The sequence below is a fragment of the Hyla sarda genome, chromosome 2, assembly GCF_029499605.1.
Source record: "Hyla sarda isolate aHylSar1 chromosome 2, aHylSar1.hap1, whole genome shotgun sequence".
In the NCBI taxonomy this organism is placed as follows: domain Eukaryota; kingdom Metazoa; phylum Chordata; class Amphibia; order Anura; family Hylidae; genus Hyla; species Hyla sarda.
This window is the reverse complement of record NC_079190.1, coordinates 123,352,644-123,375,122: the sequence shown is the minus strand read 5'-3', so window position 1 is coordinate 123,375,122 and position 22,479 is coordinate 123,352,644. Positions and strand designations below refer to the sequence as shown.

The 22,479-nt window shown below is 39.7% G+C and overlaps 1 protein-coding gene across 7 annotated transcripts in view; it reads left to right on the top strand.

Moving 5' to 3' along the window:
- The window catches only part of DGKH (diacylglycerol kinase eta), a 283,882-nt gene that overhangs the window by 200,632 nt on the left and 60,771 nt on the right, over positions 1-22,479 (top strand). For all 7 annotated transcript variants that reach the window (XM_056555450.1, XM_056555452.1, XM_056555453.1 and 4 more), the window contains 8 exons: positions 961-1,065; positions 2,336-2,468; positions 8,934-9,040; positions 12,539-12,664; positions 14,639-14,741; positions 15,079-15,241; positions 15,514-15,622; positions 17,339-17,478. In XM_056555450.1, the coding sequence (XP_056411425.1) occupies positions 961-1,065; positions 2,336-2,468; positions 8,934-9,040; positions 12,539-12,664; positions 14,639-14,741; positions 15,079-15,241; positions 15,514-15,622; positions 17,339-17,478 (986 nt within the window). The remainder of the gene's footprint in view (positions 1-960; positions 1,066-2,335; positions 2,469-8,933; positions 9,041-12,538; positions 12,665-14,638; positions 14,742-15,078; positions 15,242-15,513; positions 15,623-17,338; positions 17,479-22,479) is intronic.

Here is a 22,479-nt window from a genome sequence, read left to right as displayed (position 1 = left end):
ATGTTGAGACTGGTTTCAAGTTACGATGGTCCAGAAAAAAACCTTGTATGTTGAAAATATTGTATGTTGAGGCCATTGTAAGTTGAGGGATCACTGTATTCTGCTGTCAGAATAGAAAAATGCTGTTTTATTCAGATTTCGCTATTATTAAATTAATGGTTTCAGTTCCTTTACTAGTAAAATAACTGCATATAGCGAATACGATACTTCCTTGTTTTAGCGAATGATTTGGCTACAAGATATCAATATAACAGTACAAAGAAAGCCTAGATGCATTACAGATTGCTTTAGTGTTTCCTAATTGACAAACAAAAGGGTCCTGAATGGGAAGTGTGCCTTGTTATAGGTAACTGGGAAAATCTGGTGACAACTACTGCTGGACTTGTAATTGTGGCTTCTTTAGTTGTCACAAGCTCTTCACACAAACCGGTGCAAGTAGTAGTTTTACCTACTTAACACTTCATTGTAATTATACTGTATACTGCTATAGGGAATACCTAATATATTCCTAAGCCTCCCAGGAGTCTGTGTAAGTATATGGTTATGTGTTCAGTGTGGTGTGAAGCCATTCCCAGCCAGAGTGCTCTGCCGTCATGTAGCCTTTCCATCAGAAACCTCAGGAGTTTTATCAGGGAAGACTTTCTGTTCCTTTTTTGCCTTTTCCGTAACAAAATCTTATAAATGAGTCTGCTGGGATCAGGATAAGTCTTGCTTGCGGTGGTTTACAATGAGATGAAAGTGGACTCTTCCCCCCCCACTCTCACATACAGTATTTTTCATCAAGACGGTATGCAAAGCTTCAATGATTATGCAGCTCGGGAGAACATCTGATCAGAGCGAGAGACGCACGTTCCTTGGATATCCTCACAGCCTTCACAGCTCTGCCACAGTTGCTTAGAACCGTTAGATCTGGCATTATTTTTTATTTTATTTTCTTCCTCCTTTTTGGTTTTTCCTCAGATAATCACTCCTTTTCGAAGACTCATATTGTGTGCAGAGAACAGGAAAGAAATGGAGGATTGGATCAGCTCTCTAAAGTCGGTGCAATCCAGAGAGCATTACGAGGTAGGCACTTTCTTCATGTGATGCAATAAAACTTGGGAGAGGTATCGAGCAATGACTTCAGACCGTAATTGCTGGCTCTGGCAGTAGGGTGCTCGCTTAAGTGCTTTTTGTAGCACTGGGGCCATGGATCATCTGACCACAAAGTGCCAAGCTGGCTGGCTTTGACATTTTCGGAAAACCTATTTGGATATTCCATTGCTTTTATGTTAATATTTTTTCCATTGCATGTATGTGGATGTGTCCGTTAAATGTTTCTAGCAATAATAGATTTAGAAGTTTCTTTCTGTATCAGTTCAACAATACAGTTAAATAAGAACAATTAACATTTTTTTCTTATTGAGCGACTGTAAGGGGAGAAGGGAGCATCATTGATCTGTTAGGGTGCTGGCTTTTCAGCTTGTTTTAAAGGGAATTTGAACTTAAATTTTATTAATTAAATCAGTTATGTAGAGAGATAAAAAAAAAAATATATATATATATATATATATATATATATATATAAAAAAATATATATATATATATTTTGTTGAAGAAAGTCAATGGTATTTTTTGTATACAGATATCAGCAGACTTGTCTTACAGGCAATAATCTGCAGTATTTTCATTTATCTTTCCATTTGGCCTCTTATCTCATATAAGGCTCTGCTCATATCTGTTTCATCAGTTCCGTTATTTCAGTTCCATCATAGTAGTAGAAAAACAAAACTGAATGACACATCTGTCATATAATGAATGCCAACAGCGCCCGATGGACCGCATTGACTTCATATGGGGTCCATTGGGTTCCATCATGGTGCCAGTCATTTTAACAGGAGAAATTAAGTTGCATTATTCTCATCACGTTATGGAATCTGCGACAGACACAGATGTGAACACAACCTAAGAAAGCATCCCTTCTGTTCTTTTCATATCCTCATCTTGCACTTACCTAGAAATCCTCATACACTTGTGCATAAAATGGTAACGACGTCAATAATATGTGAACGACTTACCCCCCCCCCCCTCCCCTCCAGTTTATAACCAAATGGCCTGTATTACTGTTTGTCAGGCTAAAATGGAGGTATGCCACCTGTAAGCCTTAACTTAGACAATGACTGAGATATAGCTCATTTTCAGTTTTACCATTGGGGTGCCTTATAAAGTATTATGCTTTTCATGTTTTTAGATCCTGCTTTCTTCTTCTACTTGTGTTCTTTTAGATTGTCAATGCATAGAACTGACTTGGCCATAGCTGTACCGCCAAATTTTGTCTCAACTTCTCCCTTGTTAGACCGCACAGTTTAATGTGGAACATTTCTCAGGAATGCATAACTGGTACGCCTGCTCCCACGCCCGCCCTACCTTCTGTAATGTGTGTCGAGAAAGCCTTTCTGGGGTCACCTCTCATGGACTATCTTGTGAAGGTATGTGATAAGTGAATTAGGTTCAGGACTGACTATTTTAAATGACTTGCCTTCTGCACGAATTATATAAGATGCCTTTTGTGTTTTTAAGTACCGTAACTGTATAAAAGATTAAAATAGACTGAACATTGACAATGCACTTGCACTATTTTCAAATTTTGTTACATTACTGCCTTGTGCTAAAGTAAAATAAAAAAAAAATGTATAGATTCTGCATCATTCTGTACTCAATGTCCCATAGTATGAATGTGAAAATATAATTTTAGACATTTTGTATAAATAAATAAAAAATTAGTTTGGGCATAAATGTTTAGACCCTTTTCTTTGACACTTAAAATTATTTAGCTCATATTTCCTATTATTTAGCTCCCATTTCTCCCAGTCATCTCTGAGATGTTTTCACACCTTGCTTGGAGTCATCTGTGGTAAATTCAGTTGATTGGACAGGATTTAGAAAGACACAGCCCTGTCTATATAAGGTCTCATAGCTGACAATGTGTATCAAACCGAAAACTAAACCATAAGGGGGGAAGAACTGCTTGTAGAGCTCAGAGAGCGAATTATTTGGAGGCACAGATCTGGAGATGGGTACTCAAAAAAAAATAATTCTTCTGCGCTGAAAATTACCAAGAGCACAGTGGCCTCCATTATTTTTAAATGTAGTTAGAACTATTAGGACTCTTCCTAGAGCTGACCCCCCCCCCCCCAATAAGAAATATTTGGAGGGAAAAGGGCCTTGGTAAGATAGGTCACCAAGAACCCAATGGTCAATCTGACTGAGCTCCAATAATCCTGTGTGCAGACAGGTGAAATTTGCGAATGGTCAACCATCACTGCAAACCTCCACCAATATGGGTTTTCATGGCTGAGAAGCCTCTCCTCCATAAAAGACACATCAAAGCCCATCTGAGGTTTGCAAAAATAAAGTACCTAAAGCACCCTGAAACAGAATTCTATGTTCAGATGACGCCAAGATTTAACTTTTCGACCCTAGTTTAAGCATCATGTCTGGCAAAAAAAACACTCACTACTCCTCATCTGCCCAATACCCATCCCTACAGTGAAGCATGGCGGTGGCACCATTATGCTGGGGGGGGGGGGGGGGGGGGGGTTCAGTGGCTAGGAAAAGAAGATTAATCAGGGTTGAGGCAAAGCTGAATGGAGAAACGAACATTATTAATCCATAGTGCTCTGGACCACAGAATAGGCTGAAGGGTTCATCTTTCAACAATACTGTGGGAGAGATTTATCAAATCCTGTGCAGAAGAAAAGTGGAACAGTTGTCCATAGCAACCAATTAGATTGCTTCTTTTATTTTTCAGAGCTTTAAAAAACAAAAACAAAAAAAAAAATCATCTATCTGATTTGTTATGGGCAACTGATCAACTTTTCCCCTGCACAGATTTTGATAAATCTCCCCAAATGACCCTAAGCGCACAGCCAACATACCGTAACATACCAAAATGCGAAAATTGTAGAAGGGTCTAAAAACTTTACAAATGAGCGGTGTGTGTGTGTGTGTAGATATACATATATACCACGAAACAGCTGTCTGCAGATGGTTAGAAACTTTCCTTTTGGGAAGTAGTCTGGCTTGGCTGAAATCCCGATTAGCTTTTCATATTCCTTAACAGGAGCTAAGCTGATACCAGGGAACACTACCTGAATAAGGTGGTGTAATGAGCTGCTTTGCATATATATATATGAGTAGTAATACTGATATTATTGGAAAAATATTTAACCCCTTAAGGACTCAGCCCATTTGGGTCTTAAGGACTCAGACAATTTAATTTTTACATTTTCGTTTTTTCCTCCTCGCCTTCTAAAAATCATAACTCTTATATTTTCTTCAACATACCAGTATGAGGGCTTGTTTTTTGCGCGACCAGTTGTCCTTTGTAATGACATCACTCATTATATCATAAAATGTATGGCGCAACAAAAAAAAAAACACTTTGTGTGGGGAAATTGATAAGAAAACCGGAATTTAGCAAATTTTGGAAGGTTTCATTTTCATGCTGTACAATTTACGGTAAAATAGACCTGTTTTCTTTATTCTGTGGGTCAGTACGATTAAAATGATACCTATCATTACATATTTTTTTTTATTATTATACCGCTTAAAAAAAATCGCACTTTTTAACCAAATTAGTGCGTTTAAAATCCCTCTATTTTGCTGACCTATAACTTTTTTAAACTTTTTTTTTCCCCATATAAGCGGCGGCATGAGGGCTCATTTTTTGCGCTGTGACCTGTGATTATTTTTTTATACCACATTTGCATATATAAAACTTTTGATACATTTTTTTTAAATCAATTTTCTTTGGAATTAAATGTTATTAAAAAAAGCAGCAATTTTGGGCTTTAAAAAAAAAGTTAAATTTTTTTTTAATGTTCACGCCGTTCACTGTATGGGACAATTAACATTATATTTTAATAGTTCGTATATTTACGCACGCGGCGATAGCAAATATGTTTATACATTTTTTTTTTACACTTTTTGGGGGTAAGATGGGGGAAAAACTGACAATTTACATTTGTATTGGGGGAGGGGATTTTTCCCTTTTCCTTTTTTTTCCTTTTTTTTCCTTTTTTTTTAAACTTTTTTATTTTTTACTTTTTTTTACTTTTATTTTTACACTTTAATAGTCCCCATAGGGGTCTATTTATAGCAATCATTCGATTGCTAATACTGTTCAGTGCTATGCATAGGATATAGCACTGATCAGTATTATCGGTCATCTTCTGGTCTGCTCGATCTCAGACCAGAGCAGGAGACCCGTGGAAGGCAGCGGAGGCAGGTAAGGGGATCTCCGTCTGCCGTTCTGGATGATCGGATCTCCGCGGCAGCGCTGCGGGCGATCTGATTATCCATTTTAGTGACCTCAGCGCTGCAGATGCCGTGATCTGTATTGATCATGGCATCTGAGGGGTTAATTTTGGACATCTGCTCGATCCCGGATGTCGGCCATTACCAGTGGGTTCCTGGCTGCTATCAGCAGCCGGGACCTGCCACACATGACCCGAGCATCGCTCCGATACTCGCGGTCATGTACAGGACGTAAATGTACGTCCTGGTGCGTTAAGTACAAGCTCACCAGGACAGACATTTACGGCCTGTGTGGTTAAAGGGTTAAACCACCATAAATATAATTGTGTTAGCAGACAAAGTAGAAATGTAAAGCTTTTGATATGTATTATCTTGTTCAGCAGTGACTGAAATGTTTCAGTTCTCATACTAACATTTCGGTACGGTTGTCATGCAGTATTTAGGGTAAGAGTTATGCACTGCAGCAATATATGTTTAAAGTGCCATTTTTTAACACAACAAAAAAAATTACTGAGGTAAGAGAATTAAAAAGTCCAATCATCTGGTCACATGGTTTAAAACAACCTGACTTATAAAGTTTAAACTGCTACAGGCATAAGGAAAACATCCTTATTATGGATTTAATAAGTAATAGCTGAAAAAACCTCAGGAAGCAGCGGGATTGAACTATTGAGGAAAAGTATGAAGTGTTTCTCCATATTGACAAGTAATGGTCTTCTGGTTTTAGTGAAATAATGATAACTTCCAGGCATATCCCTGGTCATTCGCTGGAATAGAGCACACAGAGAGCAGGGGGCTAATAGCCTTTTCTTTCTTAGTTCTGCTTTCTGGCTACAAGCGAACAGAGATAAAGGAAGAATAGACTGCTTATAGCTCTGCAGTGTGATGGGAAAGTTTCCTTTTCTTTGTTTTCAGCATGGTGTATTTGATTCCAGTTTCTATAGATAAAACCTGTTTAGCTAAATAATTTAGCTTTGATGTTTTTCTCAGGAACATTTCCTTGATGTCAATCATCATTTTCTATACATCTTGGTATTCCGCATACTCTACATAAACGCTATTGTGTAAACTTTTTTTTTTTATACAATAGGTAGTATTAGGGAAAGTCCCGTGTATAAAATGTTTAACATGTCCATAACAGCCAGCAGTCCATCACCTACTTCCTGTTCCTTTAATATCTCAGATATACTTTGCATGTATACAGTTACAATCAGATCAATCCCCACCTCCAGTGGGGCTCACAAGAAGCCAACCATAGTCGTTCCTAATATATCCATAAAACATGCAAACTAGGATCTGTTACCCATTGAAGTCACTGATGGGGAAAAAGGTAACTGGCTGATATATCCGGTAGTGGTCATGGATTTGTGGTACAAAACAAAGGACACCCCAAAACTGGACTTCCACCAGACAAGCAGTTGTTTTTTTTTATAGTGTAGTGTATATAGTGTACCAGTTTTTGGAGAGTTAAGGGGAAATTGCTTAAACTTTGTAGGATTAAGCAGATTTTAACAGGTTTGTGAAGTCATTACGTTCACTGGACTTCTTGGTTAGTATAATGTGCATTTGTTTTAACAAATAGGTCTATGCAACCAAGCTTCAGTAACCCAAGGCAGTTCATAGCCACTGCTGATCTAAGGTGAACTATACTGCTGATCTAAGGTGAACTATACACTATACTCCTCAATGTGTTCTCAGTAGGGAGAAATGTATAAGCCACAGCCAGACACCTCCAGCAATAGCATATATCCCTTTTTTCTCTTCCCAATATCTGCTATCAGGCGAGAGTTGGAACATTCCCTATGGCCATTAGATGTTTGGCTAATGTCTATGGTCACCATATTGCTTGAGCTTTATGAATGGTGAGAGATGAGAAGCAAGCCTTGATTTACCTTTGATGAACAGCATAGGTCATCTTCAGCAGACAGACTGGCTCAACTTGCAAGTACATAGCCCAGGTTCTCTCCCAGCACATGATAAACTGCCCCCACTTCCTGTAATTTGTCCTGATCTAGAAGAAAGATTTTCCCTGACAACAAGCAGTGGACAGCATGTTACAGAGTATGGAGACTCTTTAAGAGCTGTTTTTCTGTATTTTTGTTAAAGGGGTACTCTGGTAAATTAACCTTAGGGATAATAAAAACAAGTTTTTCTTACCTTCCTCGCATCGGCACTGTTGCCAGAATCACATAACTCTGTTCCCGGTGTCTGGTGCTTTGGAGTTTTGTGATGTGACGTCCCGCATCTGGTCATCCGATCAGCGGCTGACACGGGACATCACTGTGACCACTGTTTTTTTTTTTTTTTTTACTGTCTACCCACCCCATGCAGATTTTCCTTGGTTAATTCACCCCTTTAATGAAGTTATTTACAAATATATTTGGAATCACATTGATCTAATGAAGGGAAGTTTTTTTGAAACAGTGACCTTTTAAGGTGATCCTCTGTAATATATACTTTGCTTTTTTTTTCCTCCCATGGACTTGTAGAGAGCTGTATGCCTGCAAGTCTTTTTTTTTCTGTTGTCAAATTTAAGGACATTTTCAGTATATTTAGGCAGCGGGTTCTGAAAGCAACTTTTGTGTTTGTCACAGAAATAACCTACTTTTTCCAGTGTGATTTATCCTTTCCACTCCTGTGCTGAGAGCCCCATGGCTTTGATAAAGGTGAAGCACATTTAAAAGCTCGCTGTTTAAATACTTTAATATAGGTCACACATAACCCCCAATATAAAACATTTCCAGAAAGAAAATCGGATTGTCTTAAGTGTTCATTCTGTTGCCAGCAAATGAGTGTGTTTGATATAAAATATAACAAGCTGCTGCTTGAGAGAGCCTGTTTATGCAATGATACGGGAATCAGTGAGGCAGGAAAGCCGCTATCTGTACACAGCCCATTACATACCCTGCCCGCTCCAGCAGATAGATCCTAAGTAATTGCTTGTCACTCTCTCTTCTTGATATATGTGCACTGGAATAGAATGCCTTGTGTCTCCGTTCACAATAGTTTTCCAATATGCTTTATAGGTTCTTCTGTAGTCTCGCATGTATCTGTGTACATCACACTTGTAGACTGAATAGCTACTTTTGAAATGAATACCACAATGTCTCTGAATGTAAGTTTGTATTGTGGTATATCTATTTTTGGTACAGTAAAAATTAAAGATCAGCTCTGGCTAAGTAAAGCCTCAGGCACATTTTTTATGTGTTGTGAATTTTGGAAGAAGCCTTTCTATTCTGAGCCTGCGCTGAATCGTAGCTGAATGTGCAGTGTTGCAATACCTCCTGGAAAGGGATTTCTGCCTTTTGTCTTTCTACAAGTCAAGTATTGTAGTATGCTTGTTACATTTCTCATTTGCAAAAGAAAAAAAAATATGCCTTTTTACATGATATAAATATCATGGCATATCTCCAGTGGGGTGCAGTCTGTGTGTCTCCGCATAACAAGATAGATTTGAGACAGATTTGATACTTAAGTGCCTAAAGATCATTACATATGTATGCCTGGGGCACGTTTACCAACAGATGTATCAGACCTAGCGGTAAATATTTAATGTTGCATTTACTTAATTTAATGTTTCCTTAATGGCATAAATGTAACTGCTTCTACTAATATATATTTTTCCATTACTTCAGTGTGTAAATTTAAAGCTCATAAGAGGTGTGCTGTAAGAGCTACAAACAACTGCAAGTGGACAACACTAGCTTCCATTGGCAAAGATATCATCGAGGATGAGGATGGTGTGAGTAATGCTATTTGCTTGTGCTTTATATCCCCCCCCCCCTACTTTTCTGGCGTGGGGGACCATTTGGAGGATCCAAACATATGAAACTGGACCCCCATAACAGGTTCCCTTTTAAAGTGAATCTGATGCCTGGTTCACCTGCTCTAAACTCAAACATAGTGCGGGTAAATTGGATTAATATGATTTATTACTCACCCGGAAGTCTTAACATGAGCGCAAAATGGGTGGGCATATGGGGGCGGAGGGGGATGGAGATGTGGAAGCTCAGAACAGCGGCTCTCATCTCCATTGCACCAAGGGGGTTAATTAACATGTTACCGTAGCAATAAACTCTGTATCTCCGGACCACGGATCCGAGTTAGTAATACTAGTTCATCTTCTCTGTGACCCTGTGTATTGGTTTAGTGTCGGTGAAACAGATGTCAAATTTACTTTAACCTCTTCAGGACGCAGGGCATACCCGTTCGCCCTGCATCCGGAGTCCTTGAGGATGCAGGGCTTACAGGTACGCCCTTGGGAATTTCAGTCCCCACCGCTAGCCGGTCAGGGACCGGACCAAGATGCCTGCTGAAATCATTCAGCAGGCATCTCGTCACATCGTCGAGGAGGGTCCTGAGATGCCCCATTGTCGGTGATCGCCGGAAATCTGTTGCGATTCCGGGTCTCCTGTGACCTGGTGACCCGGAAAATAAGGGGGATCGGGGGTGTCCAAGACACCCCCGATCCCCCTGAAGGGATAGGAGTGAGGTGGAAGTGGTGCCACCCCTCCTATCCCTGCTATTGGTCGGTCAGAAGCGACCGACCAATAGAAGATTTGCTGTCTGGGCATGCTGGGATTTGTAGTTTTGCAACATCTGGAGGGCCACAGTTTGGAGATCACTGTGTGGTGGTCTCTAAACTGTGGCCCTCAAAATCTTGCAAAACAACAATGCCCAGCATTCACGAACAGAAAAAGGCTGTATCACCATGCTGGGAGTTGATTGGTTCCTCCAGCTGTTGTATAACTACAACTCCCAGCATGCCATTCGGCGATCAGTACATGCTGGGAGTTGTAGTTTTGCAACAGCTGGAGGCACACTGGTTGGCAAATACTGAGTTGGGTAATAGAACCTAACTCAAGGTTTTGCAACCAATGTGCCTCCAGCTGTTGCAAAAGTACAACTCCCAGCATGCACGGTCTGTCAGTGCATGCTGGGAGTTGTAGTTTTGCAACAGCTGGAGGTTTGCCCCCCATGTGAATGTACAGAGTACATTCACACTGGCGTGTTTACAGTGAGTTTCCTGCTTCAAGTTTGAGCTGTGGCAAATTTTTCTCAACTTCACAACTCCCAGCATTTCCAGACAGCCATTGACTGCCCATGCATGCTGGGAGTTTAGCAACAGCTGGAGGCACCCTGTTTGGGAATCACTGGCCTAGAATATTTTTGATAGCTGAGCCAATTGTAACGCTTGCATCCAAGTCCACCCCTATGCAAATCCCTAATTTAGGCCTCAAATGCGCATGGTGCTCTCTCACTTCGGAGCCCTGTTGTATTTCAAGGAAACAGTTTAGGGCTACATAGTTGCAACGCAATTTCTCCTGAATACGTAAATACCCCATATGTGCTCTGCGGACGCACAACAAGGCTCAGGAGTGAGAGTGCACTATGTACATTTGAGGCCTAAATTGGGGATTTGCACAGGGGTGGCTGATTTTACAGCGGTTCTGACATAAACGCAAAAATAAATACCCACGTGACCCCATTTTGGAAACTACACCCCTCACGGAACGTAACAATATACGTATAGTGAGCCTTAACACCCCACAGGTGTTTGACAAATTTTTATTAAATTTGCATGGGAAAATTTGTAACCCCATTTCTTCTGAGTAAGAACATACCCCATATGTGGATGTAAAGTGCTCTGCGGGCGAACTACAATGCTCAGAAGAAAAGGAGAGCCATTGGGCCTTTGGAGGGAAGATTTGTCTGGACTTGAAGGCCACACGTGTTTACAAAGCCCCCCGTGGTGCCAGAACAATAGACCCCCCCATGTGACCCCATTTTGGAAACTACACCCCTCACGGAATGTAAAAAGAGGTACAGTGAGCATTTACGCCCCACAGGTGGAACAGTGGTCCGTGAAAATAAAAAAATTAATTTTTCATTTGCACAGCCCACTGTTCCAAAGAACTGTTAAATGCAAGTGGGGTGTAAGTGCCCACTGCACCCCTTATTAAATTCTGTAAGGGGTGCAGTTTCCAAAATGGGGTCACATTTGGGGGGGTCCACTGTTCTGGCACCACGGGGGGCTTTGTAAATGCACATGGCCCCCAACTTCCATTCCAAACAAATTCTCTCTCCAAAAGCTCAATGGTGCTCTGTAGTGCGCCAGCAGAGCACTTGATGTCCACACATGGGGTATTTCCATACTCAGAATAAATGGGGTTACAAATTTTGGGGGGCATTTTCCCCTTTTACCCCTTGTAAAAATGTAAAATTTGGGGAAATGTAAAATTTACGAAAAGTCGTCAAACACCTGTGGGGTGTTAAGGTTCACTGTACCCCTTGTTCCGTTCCTTGAGGGGTGTAGTTTCCAAAATAGTATGCCATGTGTTTTGGTTTTTTTTTGCGTTTCTGTCACCCTAGTGGCTTCCTAAATGCGACATGCCCCTCAAAAACCATTTCAGCTAAATTCACTCTCCAAAATCCAATTGTCCCTTGTCTCCTCCCCTTCTGAGCTCTCTAGTGCATCCACATATGAGGTATTTCCTTGCTCGAGAGAAATGGGGTTACAAATTTTGTGGGGATTTTTCTTCTTTTAAGCCTTGTAAAAATAAAAAAAAAATGGCTCTACAAGAACATGCAAGTAAAAAATTATTTTAATTTTTCTCCTTCACTTTGCTGCTATTCCTGTGAAACACCTAAAAGTTTAACAAGCTTTCTGAATTTTGAATACTTTGAGGGGTGCAGTTTTTACAATGGGGTAATTTATGGGGTATTTCTAATATGAAGGCCCCTCAAATCCACTTCAAAACTGAACTGGCCCCTGAAAAATTCCGATTTTGAAATTTTCATGAAAAATTTGAAAATTGCTGCTGAACTTTGAAGCCCTCTGGTGTCTTCCAAAAGTAAAAAGATGTCAACTTTATGTTGCAAATATAAAGTAGATATATTGTATATGCAAAATGCTAAATTTTCAAAAAGAAATTATGCAAGTAACGACGAAAATTTACCACTATGTTAAAGTAGAATATGTCACGAAAAAACTATCTCGTAATAAGAATAAACAGTAAAAGCATTCCAGAGTTATTAATATATAAAGTGACAGTGGTCAGATATGCAAAAAAGTGCTGCGGCCTTAAGGGGTTAAAGGTTCTGTACTGTGATTCCTTTAGGTAACACACAGGGGAGTACCATACAGTTTACATACATTGTTGCTAAAGTCCTCAAATAAAGATATTTTAATTGTCAGTGTTCAATATATAATAATGTCTCTGACCTTTTTTCTTTTTAGATAGCAATGCCTCATCAATGGCTAGAAGGAAACTTGCCTGTCAGTGCCAAATGTGCAGTATGTGATAAAACATGTGGCAGTGTGTTACGCCTGCAGGATTGGCGGTGCCTTTGGTGTAAGACAATGGTGAGATTTACCATGTGGTGTACCACTCCATATCTAGTTTTTTTTGTTTATTTTACTTAAATATTCAGAACGTTAAATTCCATATGCAGTCCTTTATATAACGGTAGTTATGACTAAAAACGTTTTGATTTATTGAAGTACCAAGCTGCAGTATTTATTCTTTCAGTCATTGTAAGCCCCCTTTTATTCCATTTGCAACCTGCTCCTAGTTTTAGTGTTTTCTACTGTGTGTACATTCTTCCCATTAATACATGCAGAATGTGAACATTAATACATGCAGAATGTGAACATTAATACATGCAGAATGTGAACTCTGTGTCTAAAATAAGTAGTTGCCTTTACTAGCTTTCGTAGACCAACACAGCATGCCAAAAGAGATGTCCCCTTTGACAGGCCATGATGGGGTATTTATCAGGAGTGACAGAACCAGTGAGGAGACATTGGCTGTTCTGTGCGCTGACTTTGTTTTGGTACACTGATCTTGCATGTTACCTTATATATTTGCACCAATCACTTTTGCTCTCAGGAGATATGGTAAGGGTATACTTATAATATAAGGATAGGACTTAGTGGACAGCAAGAATAGGGTCTGTCTCCTGGTGTTTATATATTTGGTATAAGTTGTGTGGAGTGAGGTTGTGGGAGTTATGTGGAGGGGTGAGGGCTTTTGTACAATTGTTTATTGAATAAAGAAATTTTTATTTATACAGCATATTGTAATAAAATGCATTCCTTGATATATCATGCCCACTGCTTTCTTGATAATTGCCCTGCCACACCGCCTATGTGATGTCTCCCCCCCCCCGACCAGACTGCCATCTGTACCTTTCTCTCTATCAGTACTTTCATACTGTGCAACTTGTTTGATCTGCCCTTTCTGAACAATTGGATGATTTCTTCCCATTTTGCACTGCTCTACAACTGCTAGAACTTCTGCTGTAAAACGTCCTACCCTTTCTGTGCATTTAAGGCTAGGTTCACATCACGATTGTGCCTCAGAGGCACGGATACTTCAGGAAAATGTCAACTGACGTGCCGCCATATCTGAGCTCGAATAAGCAAGTGCCCCATTCATTTTAATAGCAAGGGCCCCATTCATTTTAATAGCAAGCGCCCCATTCATTTTAATAGCAAGGGTCCCATTCATTTTAATAGCAAGGGCCCCATTCATTTTAATAGCAAGGGCCCCATTCATTTTAATAGCAAGGGCCCCATTCATTTTAATAGCAAGGGCCCCATTCATTTTAATAGCAAGGGCCCCATTCATTTTAATAGCAAGGGCCCCATTCATTTTAATAGCAAGCGCCCCATTCATTTTAATAGCAAGCGCCCCATTCATTTTAATAGCAAGGGCCCCATTCATTTTAATAGCAAGCGCCCCATTCATTTTAATAGCAAGGGTCCCATTCATTTTAATAGCAAGGGCCCCATTCATTTTAATAGCAAGGGCCCCATTCATTTTAATAGCAAGGGCCCCATTAATTTTAATAGCAAGGGCCCCATTCATTTTAATAGCAAGGGCCCCATTCATTTTAATAGCAAGGGCCCCATTCATTTTAATAGCAAGGGCCCCATTCATTTTAATAGCAAGCGCCCCATTCATTTTAATAGCTAGGGCACCATTCATTTCAAAACGTGAAATTACCCGAACGTAGTCACTGGCTCACTACACTCGGGCCATTTAAATAAATGGTGCCTTGCCTTGCCGAACTCAGATACGTCAACATATGATTTTGAAATTTTCCCAATGTATATGTGGCCCGGAGGCATGAAATGTGATGTGAACGAGGCCTAACATTAAGCTGCTGTTTAGTGGGGAGGTAGAGAGTGTTGCTAGCTGCCAGGACCAGTTAACCAGCAATGTAAAGTAAATACATGTATACAAAATAGGACATTTTTAAAAAAGAATACTATTTATCTGCATGTTTTGTGCAAATGTGTCCAAAGCCTTTAAATGTGTTTTATATTTTTTAGGTACACACTGCATGCAAGGACCAATACCCTAGAAAATGTCCCCTTGGCCAATGCAAAGTATCTATAATACCTCCTACAGCACTCAACAGTATAGACTCTGATGGTATGTTCCTACAGCAGGAAGTATTTATTTAATCCTCCAAATATATGTAGTGTTTAGGTATGCATTATTAAGGTCTTTGCATCATCTTTTTCTAGAACCTTTTTTAGTATTAATAGATTTTGTAACAACATGTGTTAAATCGTATACATGGGCTGTGTGTGAAAGTTGCCGTATTGGGCTTTTTGGTATTTTTGGTACTGGGTTATTTAAGATGATGGGGACTATTTAGTCTTTTAAATACCTCAGTATTTGCCATTTCTTGGTAATCCTTTCAGATGTATTAACCAGTTGCTGTGACAAGCCATTTAATGAGACCCTGACCTTATTCTTATGCTAGGGTTCTGGAAAGCGACCTGCCCCCCCTCCTGTGCCAGTCCTCTACTTGTCTTTGTAAATTCCAAAAGCGGAGACAATCAGGGTGTGAAATTCCTCCGAAGATTTAAGCAGTTGCTGAACCCCGCTCAGGTGTTTGACTTGATGAACGGAGGACCTCATTTAGGGTAAGAAGCTCCGGGTTTAACCTGGTTTCGGACTTGCTGGGTAAAACAAAGTAATTACACTTATTGTTTTGGACAGCACCATGCTTGTCCTTCTTATTCAACTTATAGACGCAGCCTATGTTGTACTGTTTACTAAGCGGAGGGAAGGTTTGATTACCCTTTTTTCTTATCTCCTACATCCCCTAAAGATTGTATGTAAACAAAACAGGCTTGAATGAGCTTGATGACCTTTAATTCAGTTTTAAGTTTGTCGCTTCTTTCTTCTTTTCTAGTTTACGATTATTTCAGAAGTTTGATAATTTTCGAATACTTGTATGTGGAGGCGATGGAAGTGTTGGTTGGGTTTTATCTGAGATAGATAAGCTTACTTTGCATAAACAGGTCAGTATGCAAAACGTGTCACAGAATATTGCACCGTCTCTAATTGTTTTTATTAAATTAAAGCAGTGATATCCATTTTGATCAATACTTAGTTGATTGACAGAATTGGCTCCACCTTAAAGGGGTTATCAAAACATTTTCCAACCACTTGTTCAAATCAAACAAACTCTTCTTTTATTGGTTACAGCATATTGGACAAACCCATATGTTTGACGCAATTCAACCCAAAAGGTCTTAGTTATCTCTAATGGTTTGAAACACCTCAAGAGTATTTGCTGAACATGTGACCAGTAAAAGATTTTACTTGATTTCTTCACTATGCTGGACTTTATTTAAATATTCTTTTAACCAATAAAATGTGTTATGTTACATAAACAGGGGGGAAAACCATACGTATAAAAAATTAATATTAATAGGTCTAGACCCTATATTTTGGAGAAAGAAAACCCCAACGTGTAATACACCTATATGTAGACTACCAATGGGATAATGTAGACTATGAATGGGATAATAGCACAACAAAGAATGGAGCTACTCAAAAATCATTACAAAAATATATACATTTTATTGAAGCAAAATGTGACATACACTTAAAATCAATGAAAAAAGAGGAATGGACACAAGATAAACAACATCGCTGAGGCTAGCACATGAATATTGAGACAATATACAATAGTAGCATTAATATCTGGATGGTATGTAAAGCATTTAACATACAAACATGATATATAAAAGAGTGCAACTTCAGAGTGGCTATCCAAGTGTTTCAAGATGATGAAACTACAAAGTGCAATGTGCGGCAGCCATACTAATACAATGGAAACTATAGGAATACACAAAAGTGAATGCAAAGAGCTATACCAACCGAAGGATATTGTGCTGGTGCTAGAGGTCCCGGAATGCCGTCACCCCAACATGTGTTTTGGTCTGGGGACCTTCGTCTGAAAATTCATCAGTTGTCTATGGGTTGACCGAATTCGAGCATGAGTCTGCCTCCTCACAGATATGCTGATTTCTACTTTTTCACTTTGATGGACCACCTGTCCTAAAATACATATAAATTATACTCACCCATTTAATCCCTGGTGATACTCCAGTTCTTCTTGCTGAGCTTTTGTTTGCTTGGCTGCACCGATGACATGCCTATATACCCACATCACCAATGCAGCCAATCACTGGCTTCGATGATATTCTGCACAAGGACACTTTGGCCAGTGGCTGGGTTCAATATTATGTGCCTGTGATTACGTTTACTCATCATCGCTGCAGCCATGTAAACAAAGAGCAACAGGGAGGAATGGAGTGGCATCACTGGACACAACGGAAAAAAATCTATTGTATGATAGCTTATTTTTCTTATTAAAGTCATAGGGAATCTTTTTTTTAATAAGTTGGACAAATATTTAGAAATTGCAATTAATAATAAAAATATGCTAATTTACAATCTATTGCCTCATATTACTGTATCCTATGGCATAGAATATTTTTACATTTAATCTACATATGAGATTTTTTTAAACTAATATCATTACTATTGTTAAATAAAATGAGAAAATATAGAGCTGTTTTCAGTTTGGGGCTAAAAGTAAGTCAATTTGGCAAATTTGACTACAACAGCTTTGCAAAATATCTCTGTTACAACGTGTATACAAGCAATGTCTGTCTATACTGTTGTATAAAATCATCTTATATTTTTCTGTACACCTTTGACTATAGTGTCAACTAGGAGTCCTTCCTCTGGGTACTGGAAATGACCTGGCACGAGTGCTTGGTTGGGGCGGTTCCTGTGATGATGATACACAGTTGCCTCAGATATTGGAGAAGTTAGAAAGGGCAAGCACTAAAATGTTGGACAGGTAAGATTTCTGTAAGGATCAGAGCCAAATCCCATTTGATTATTCTTTAATCTTTCCTTGTAGTTGGTCACTTTGAAAGTTCTACCAGCCCCAGTGTTGGAATGACTCACAGGATGACCAGGATTAGCTGATAGCATTCGTGTCATTTATTTCTACATGCAGCACAGCCTAGTAAATCCATTATAAATATACACCAATCCAAAAAAACAAAAGCGACCTGTCCTTTCTGTTCGTGTATTACATTCCAATGCTTTTATTAAAATCAATAGGAGCACTAAGAATGCTCTCAATACACTTGACATACACTTCAGAAAAGCTTTATTAAGTGCTTTCAAATCCACCTCTAAAGGGAATCTGTTATAGGTATATTATGCAATAACCCGTTGTAAAGGCTTGTAATGCTGGTGACACTGATGACAATGATACTTACTGGTCCTCGCTCCTTATAGGGGTATTCCAGGCCCAAACTTTTTTTTATATACCAACTGGCTCCGGAAAGTTAAACAGATTTGTAAATTACTTCTATTAAAAAATCTTAATCCTTCCAATAGTTATTAGCTTCTGAAGTTGAGTTGTTGTTTTCTGTCTAACTGCTTTCTGATGACTCACGTCACGGGAGCTGTGCAGCTCCTATGGGGATATTCTCCAATCATGCACAGCTCCCGGGACGTGACATTATTATTAAGCAGTTAGACAGAAAACTTCAGAAGCTAATAACTATTGGAAGGATTAAGATTTTTTAATAGAAGTAATTTACAAATATGTTTAACTTTCCGGAGCCAGTTTATATATATATATATATATATATATATATATAAAAAAAAGTTTTTGCCTGGAATACCCCTTTAACTCCATTTCAACGCAATCCTGATTTTACGGTACATGTAAATGATGTGCAGAGTGACATCTGGCTGCTCCCCTGTGCTAAGTCTCTGCAGAATGGAGCTCCATTCTGCAGAAGAGGAGGCTCAGTACATGGAAGGAGACATTAATAGGAAGATGCCTATCAGGCGTCGTAGTGCAAAGGAGCTTAGAAATGCCCCTGTGCACCAAGCAGGTCATTTACATGTACCAAAGGTTTGCGGCGTAACGAGGAGTGGAGCAGGGACTGGTAAGTATCAATGTCATCAGTGTCACCCACATTACCAGCCTGTACAACAGCTATGGGTGGGTGATACTAATGACAGATTCCCACCTCAATAGGCATAACTGACAAGCAAGACTGCATCTACATTATCATCTTAACTTATGAAAGCACGTGTATGCAGAATTGTCCTCCCTGGCTTACTTAAGACTATTGTGCATGCCCAAGGAGTAGCACAAAGGTTTATGAGAGAAGAGCATGACATGGGCACAGTCTGGCTAGATCCCAACACTTGTCAGTCATGCTTATTGAGTAGAGATTACAGCCATGATGAGTTGACTAGTTGGGAAGCTCCATGCCCTAATGACTACTTTCATTTACATGTAGCATTCACATGGCTAGAACTTTATTTTCTGTATAAATACAAATCAGATAACCTTTAAAACATAAGGTAGAAGTCATTATTAAGACACTAAATATGTGTTGCAATCAGCTCTAACATGCTAGTCGTGCTGACTTGTTCCCTTTAATGTTTCTTTTTTACACAGTATAAAGCCAGGCCTTTAGTATAACTTCTCATGTTCAACTTGGCAAAATATTTGCACAGCTTACATACTCTAATCTCCTATATTTCACGCTTGCATAGATCAAGGCCAGAGCATGTTGCAACATTTCTAGGCTTGAGCTATTAAAGAAGTTTCAGACGTTCTTCCGAAAGTGTCTTGACCAGTGAAAATTTACTATGGATTTGTCAGTTTTCCTAAGATGAACGTTTTCTAGGAGATATGTGTCACACTTATAGGGACTAGAAATATCGGTTTTAGAATTTTAACTTGTTCAACTGTTCCAAGCAAGCCATATCCAGCATTACCTGATGCACGCAGACAATGTTGCTGGCTATGGCTGAGAGCTTTCCTGCAGGCTGTTTCTTGTAGGCTACGTTCACACAGTGGAATTTTTGTGCAAAATTTAGCTGGAAATTCCACTATAATTTACTGCCCATTGATTTCAGTCAGATTCCGCATGCCCAGTCAGACAGCCGAATTTCAGTAACGGGCATTCTGCCTCAGAAATTCTGCTTTCTGCATTCTGCAAAAACGGAATGGAATTTTTGCAGAATTGTGGAAATTCTGCCATGTGAACATGGTCTTATTCTGCTTCGGTTGCTAGCTTGCTCTGATGCGAAGGCATTGTAATCCTGCCCTGTTTTGGGGGGATTGTTGCTGCACAGTAATTGGACAGTTTGATATGTTCTGTTATAGGGTGCACCTTTTGCACCTGGAAAATGTACACTGCTCAAAAGAAATAAAGGGAACACTAAGATAACACATCCTAGATCTGAATGTATGAAATACTTTCATCTTGACATAGTTGAATGTGCTGACACAAAATCACACAAAAATTATCATCATAAAATAAATTACATTTATTAACCCATGGAGGTCTGGATATTGAGTCACACTCAAAATCAAAGTGGAAAACCACACTGCAGGATGATCCAACTTTGTTGTAATGTCCTTAAAACAAGTCAAAATGAGGCTCAGTAGTGTGTGTAGCCTCCGCCTGCCTGTATGACCTCCCTACAATGCCTGGGCATGCTCCTGTTGAAGTGGCGGATGGTCTCCTGAGGGATGTCCTCCCAGACCTGGACTAAAGCATCCGCAAACTCCTGGATAGTCTGTTGGAGGATGAAGCGAGACATGATGTCCCAGATGTGCTCAATCGGATTAAGGTCTGAGGAATGGGCAGGCCAGTCTATAGCATCAATGCCTTTCTCTTGCAGGAACTGCTGACACATTGCAGCTACATGAGGTCTAGCATTGTCTTGCATTAGGAGGAACCCAGGGCCAACCACACCAGCATATGGTCTCACAAGGGGTCTGAGGATCTCATCTCGGTACCTAATGGCAGTCAGGCTACCTCTGGCAAGCACATGGAGGGCTGTGCGGTCCCCCAAAGAAATACCACTCCACACCATTACTGACCCACCACCAATCCGGTCATGCTGAAGGATGTTGCAGGCAGCAGAACGTTCTCCACTGCGTCTCCAGACTCTCACATGTGCTCAGTGTGAACCTGCTTTCATCTGTGAAGAGCACAGGGCACCATTGGCAAATTTGCCAGTCTTGTTGTTCTCTGGCAAATGCAAAACGTCCTACACGGTGTTGGGCTGTAAGCACATCCCCCACCTGTGGATGTCGGGCCCTCATAGCACCCTCATGGAGTCTGTTTCAGACTGTTTGAGTGGACACATGCACATTTGTGGCCTGCTGGAGGTCATTTTGCATGGCTCTGGCAGTGCTCCTCCTGTTCCTCCTTGCAAAAAGGTGGAGGTAGTGGTCCTCTTGATGGCCCTGCTACGGCCTCCTCCACGTCTCCTGATGGACTGGCCTGTCTCCTGGTAGCACCTCCATGCCTTGGACACTATGCTGACCCACAGCAAACCTTTTTGCCACAGCTCGCATTGATGTGCCATCCTGGATGAGCTGCACTACCTGAGCCATTTGTCTTGGTTGTAGACTCAGTCTCATGCTACCACTGGAGTGAAAGCACCGCCAGCGTTCCAGAGTGACCAAAACATCAGCCAGGAAGCATAGAAACTGAGAAGTGGTCTGTAGTCACCACCTGCAGAACCCCTCCTTTATTGTGAGTGTCCTGCTAATTGCCTATAATTTCCACCTGTTGTCTGTTCCATTTGCACAACAGCATATGAAATTGATTGTCAATCAGTGTGGTTTCCTGAGTGGACAGTGTGATTTCACTGAAGTCTGATTGACTTGGAGTTACATTGTGCTTTTTAAGTGTTTCCTTAATTTTTTTGAGAAGTGTATATATGTCTTCACAGCCCATCATATGTTCCTTTTAAAATGTGCACAATTTGAAGACTTTTCAGGGTGTTAAAAAGAACTGGGCGCTGCATAGTGCAATATTATCTCATTTAGGGCAGGGTCACACGTTCCATATTTTGCTGTGTATTTGCTGATATGTATTTTCCTACCCAAAGTCAATGGTAGTAGTAAAATCAGCTGCGTATTTTGCTACTTATTGACTTCAATGAGTAGGATAATAAGCCGCAAAATATGGTATGCATGACCCTATCCTTAAATAGTTTTGCTTACTAGGTGATCATGTTCCTTTAAACATTATAAAACACTTATGGTGAGATTTATCAAAACCTGTCCAGAGGAAACGTTGCCCATAGCAACCAATCAGATCGCTTCTTTCATATTTAAAAGGACTCTGGACAGTGAAAGAGGCGATATGATTGGTTGCTATGGGCAACTCAGCAACTTTTCCTTTGGACAGATTTTGATGAATCGCCCCCTAAATATCTAAACTGCTACTTATCCATCAGATATTGAGCTTGTTCTAATGAGTATCTGATTAGTTAGTTATTAATTGGTTTGAGCCTGTTTTTTAAGAGCCATAACATGCTGCAATGCTTAGAACTCTATATATAACTTATCCTTGAGTGTATGTTATGGTTCTCACAGAAAAGCAGACATTGTGCAGAAAGCAAAGCTAGAGATTGTTGCTACTAGAATGTTCCCAACATGGAAAACCTGTAGATCATTGTTAACTGCAACAGTTTATCATTACTGTTCACACTGCCTGTGTCACTTACTTCTTTCAGGGTTTTCTGTGGAATTTTTAGAATTTAAAGAAGTTTATTGTCAGAAATTGCTTTATTATAAACCCAACACAAAGCTTCTGTTTATACAAGGGTCCCAAATTTGTAATGTAAATGACACAAAGTAACAACACCATAATAAAACAAAAATACAAGAATAATTAGTAATCAGTATAAATAAAACATCAAATTGGAACAATGAAAAATGTACACACTTGTAAGAATTTTAGTTAACTGTTAAAGAAATGTTTTCCCTTTTAAAGTACCAAATTTAGTTAGAAATACA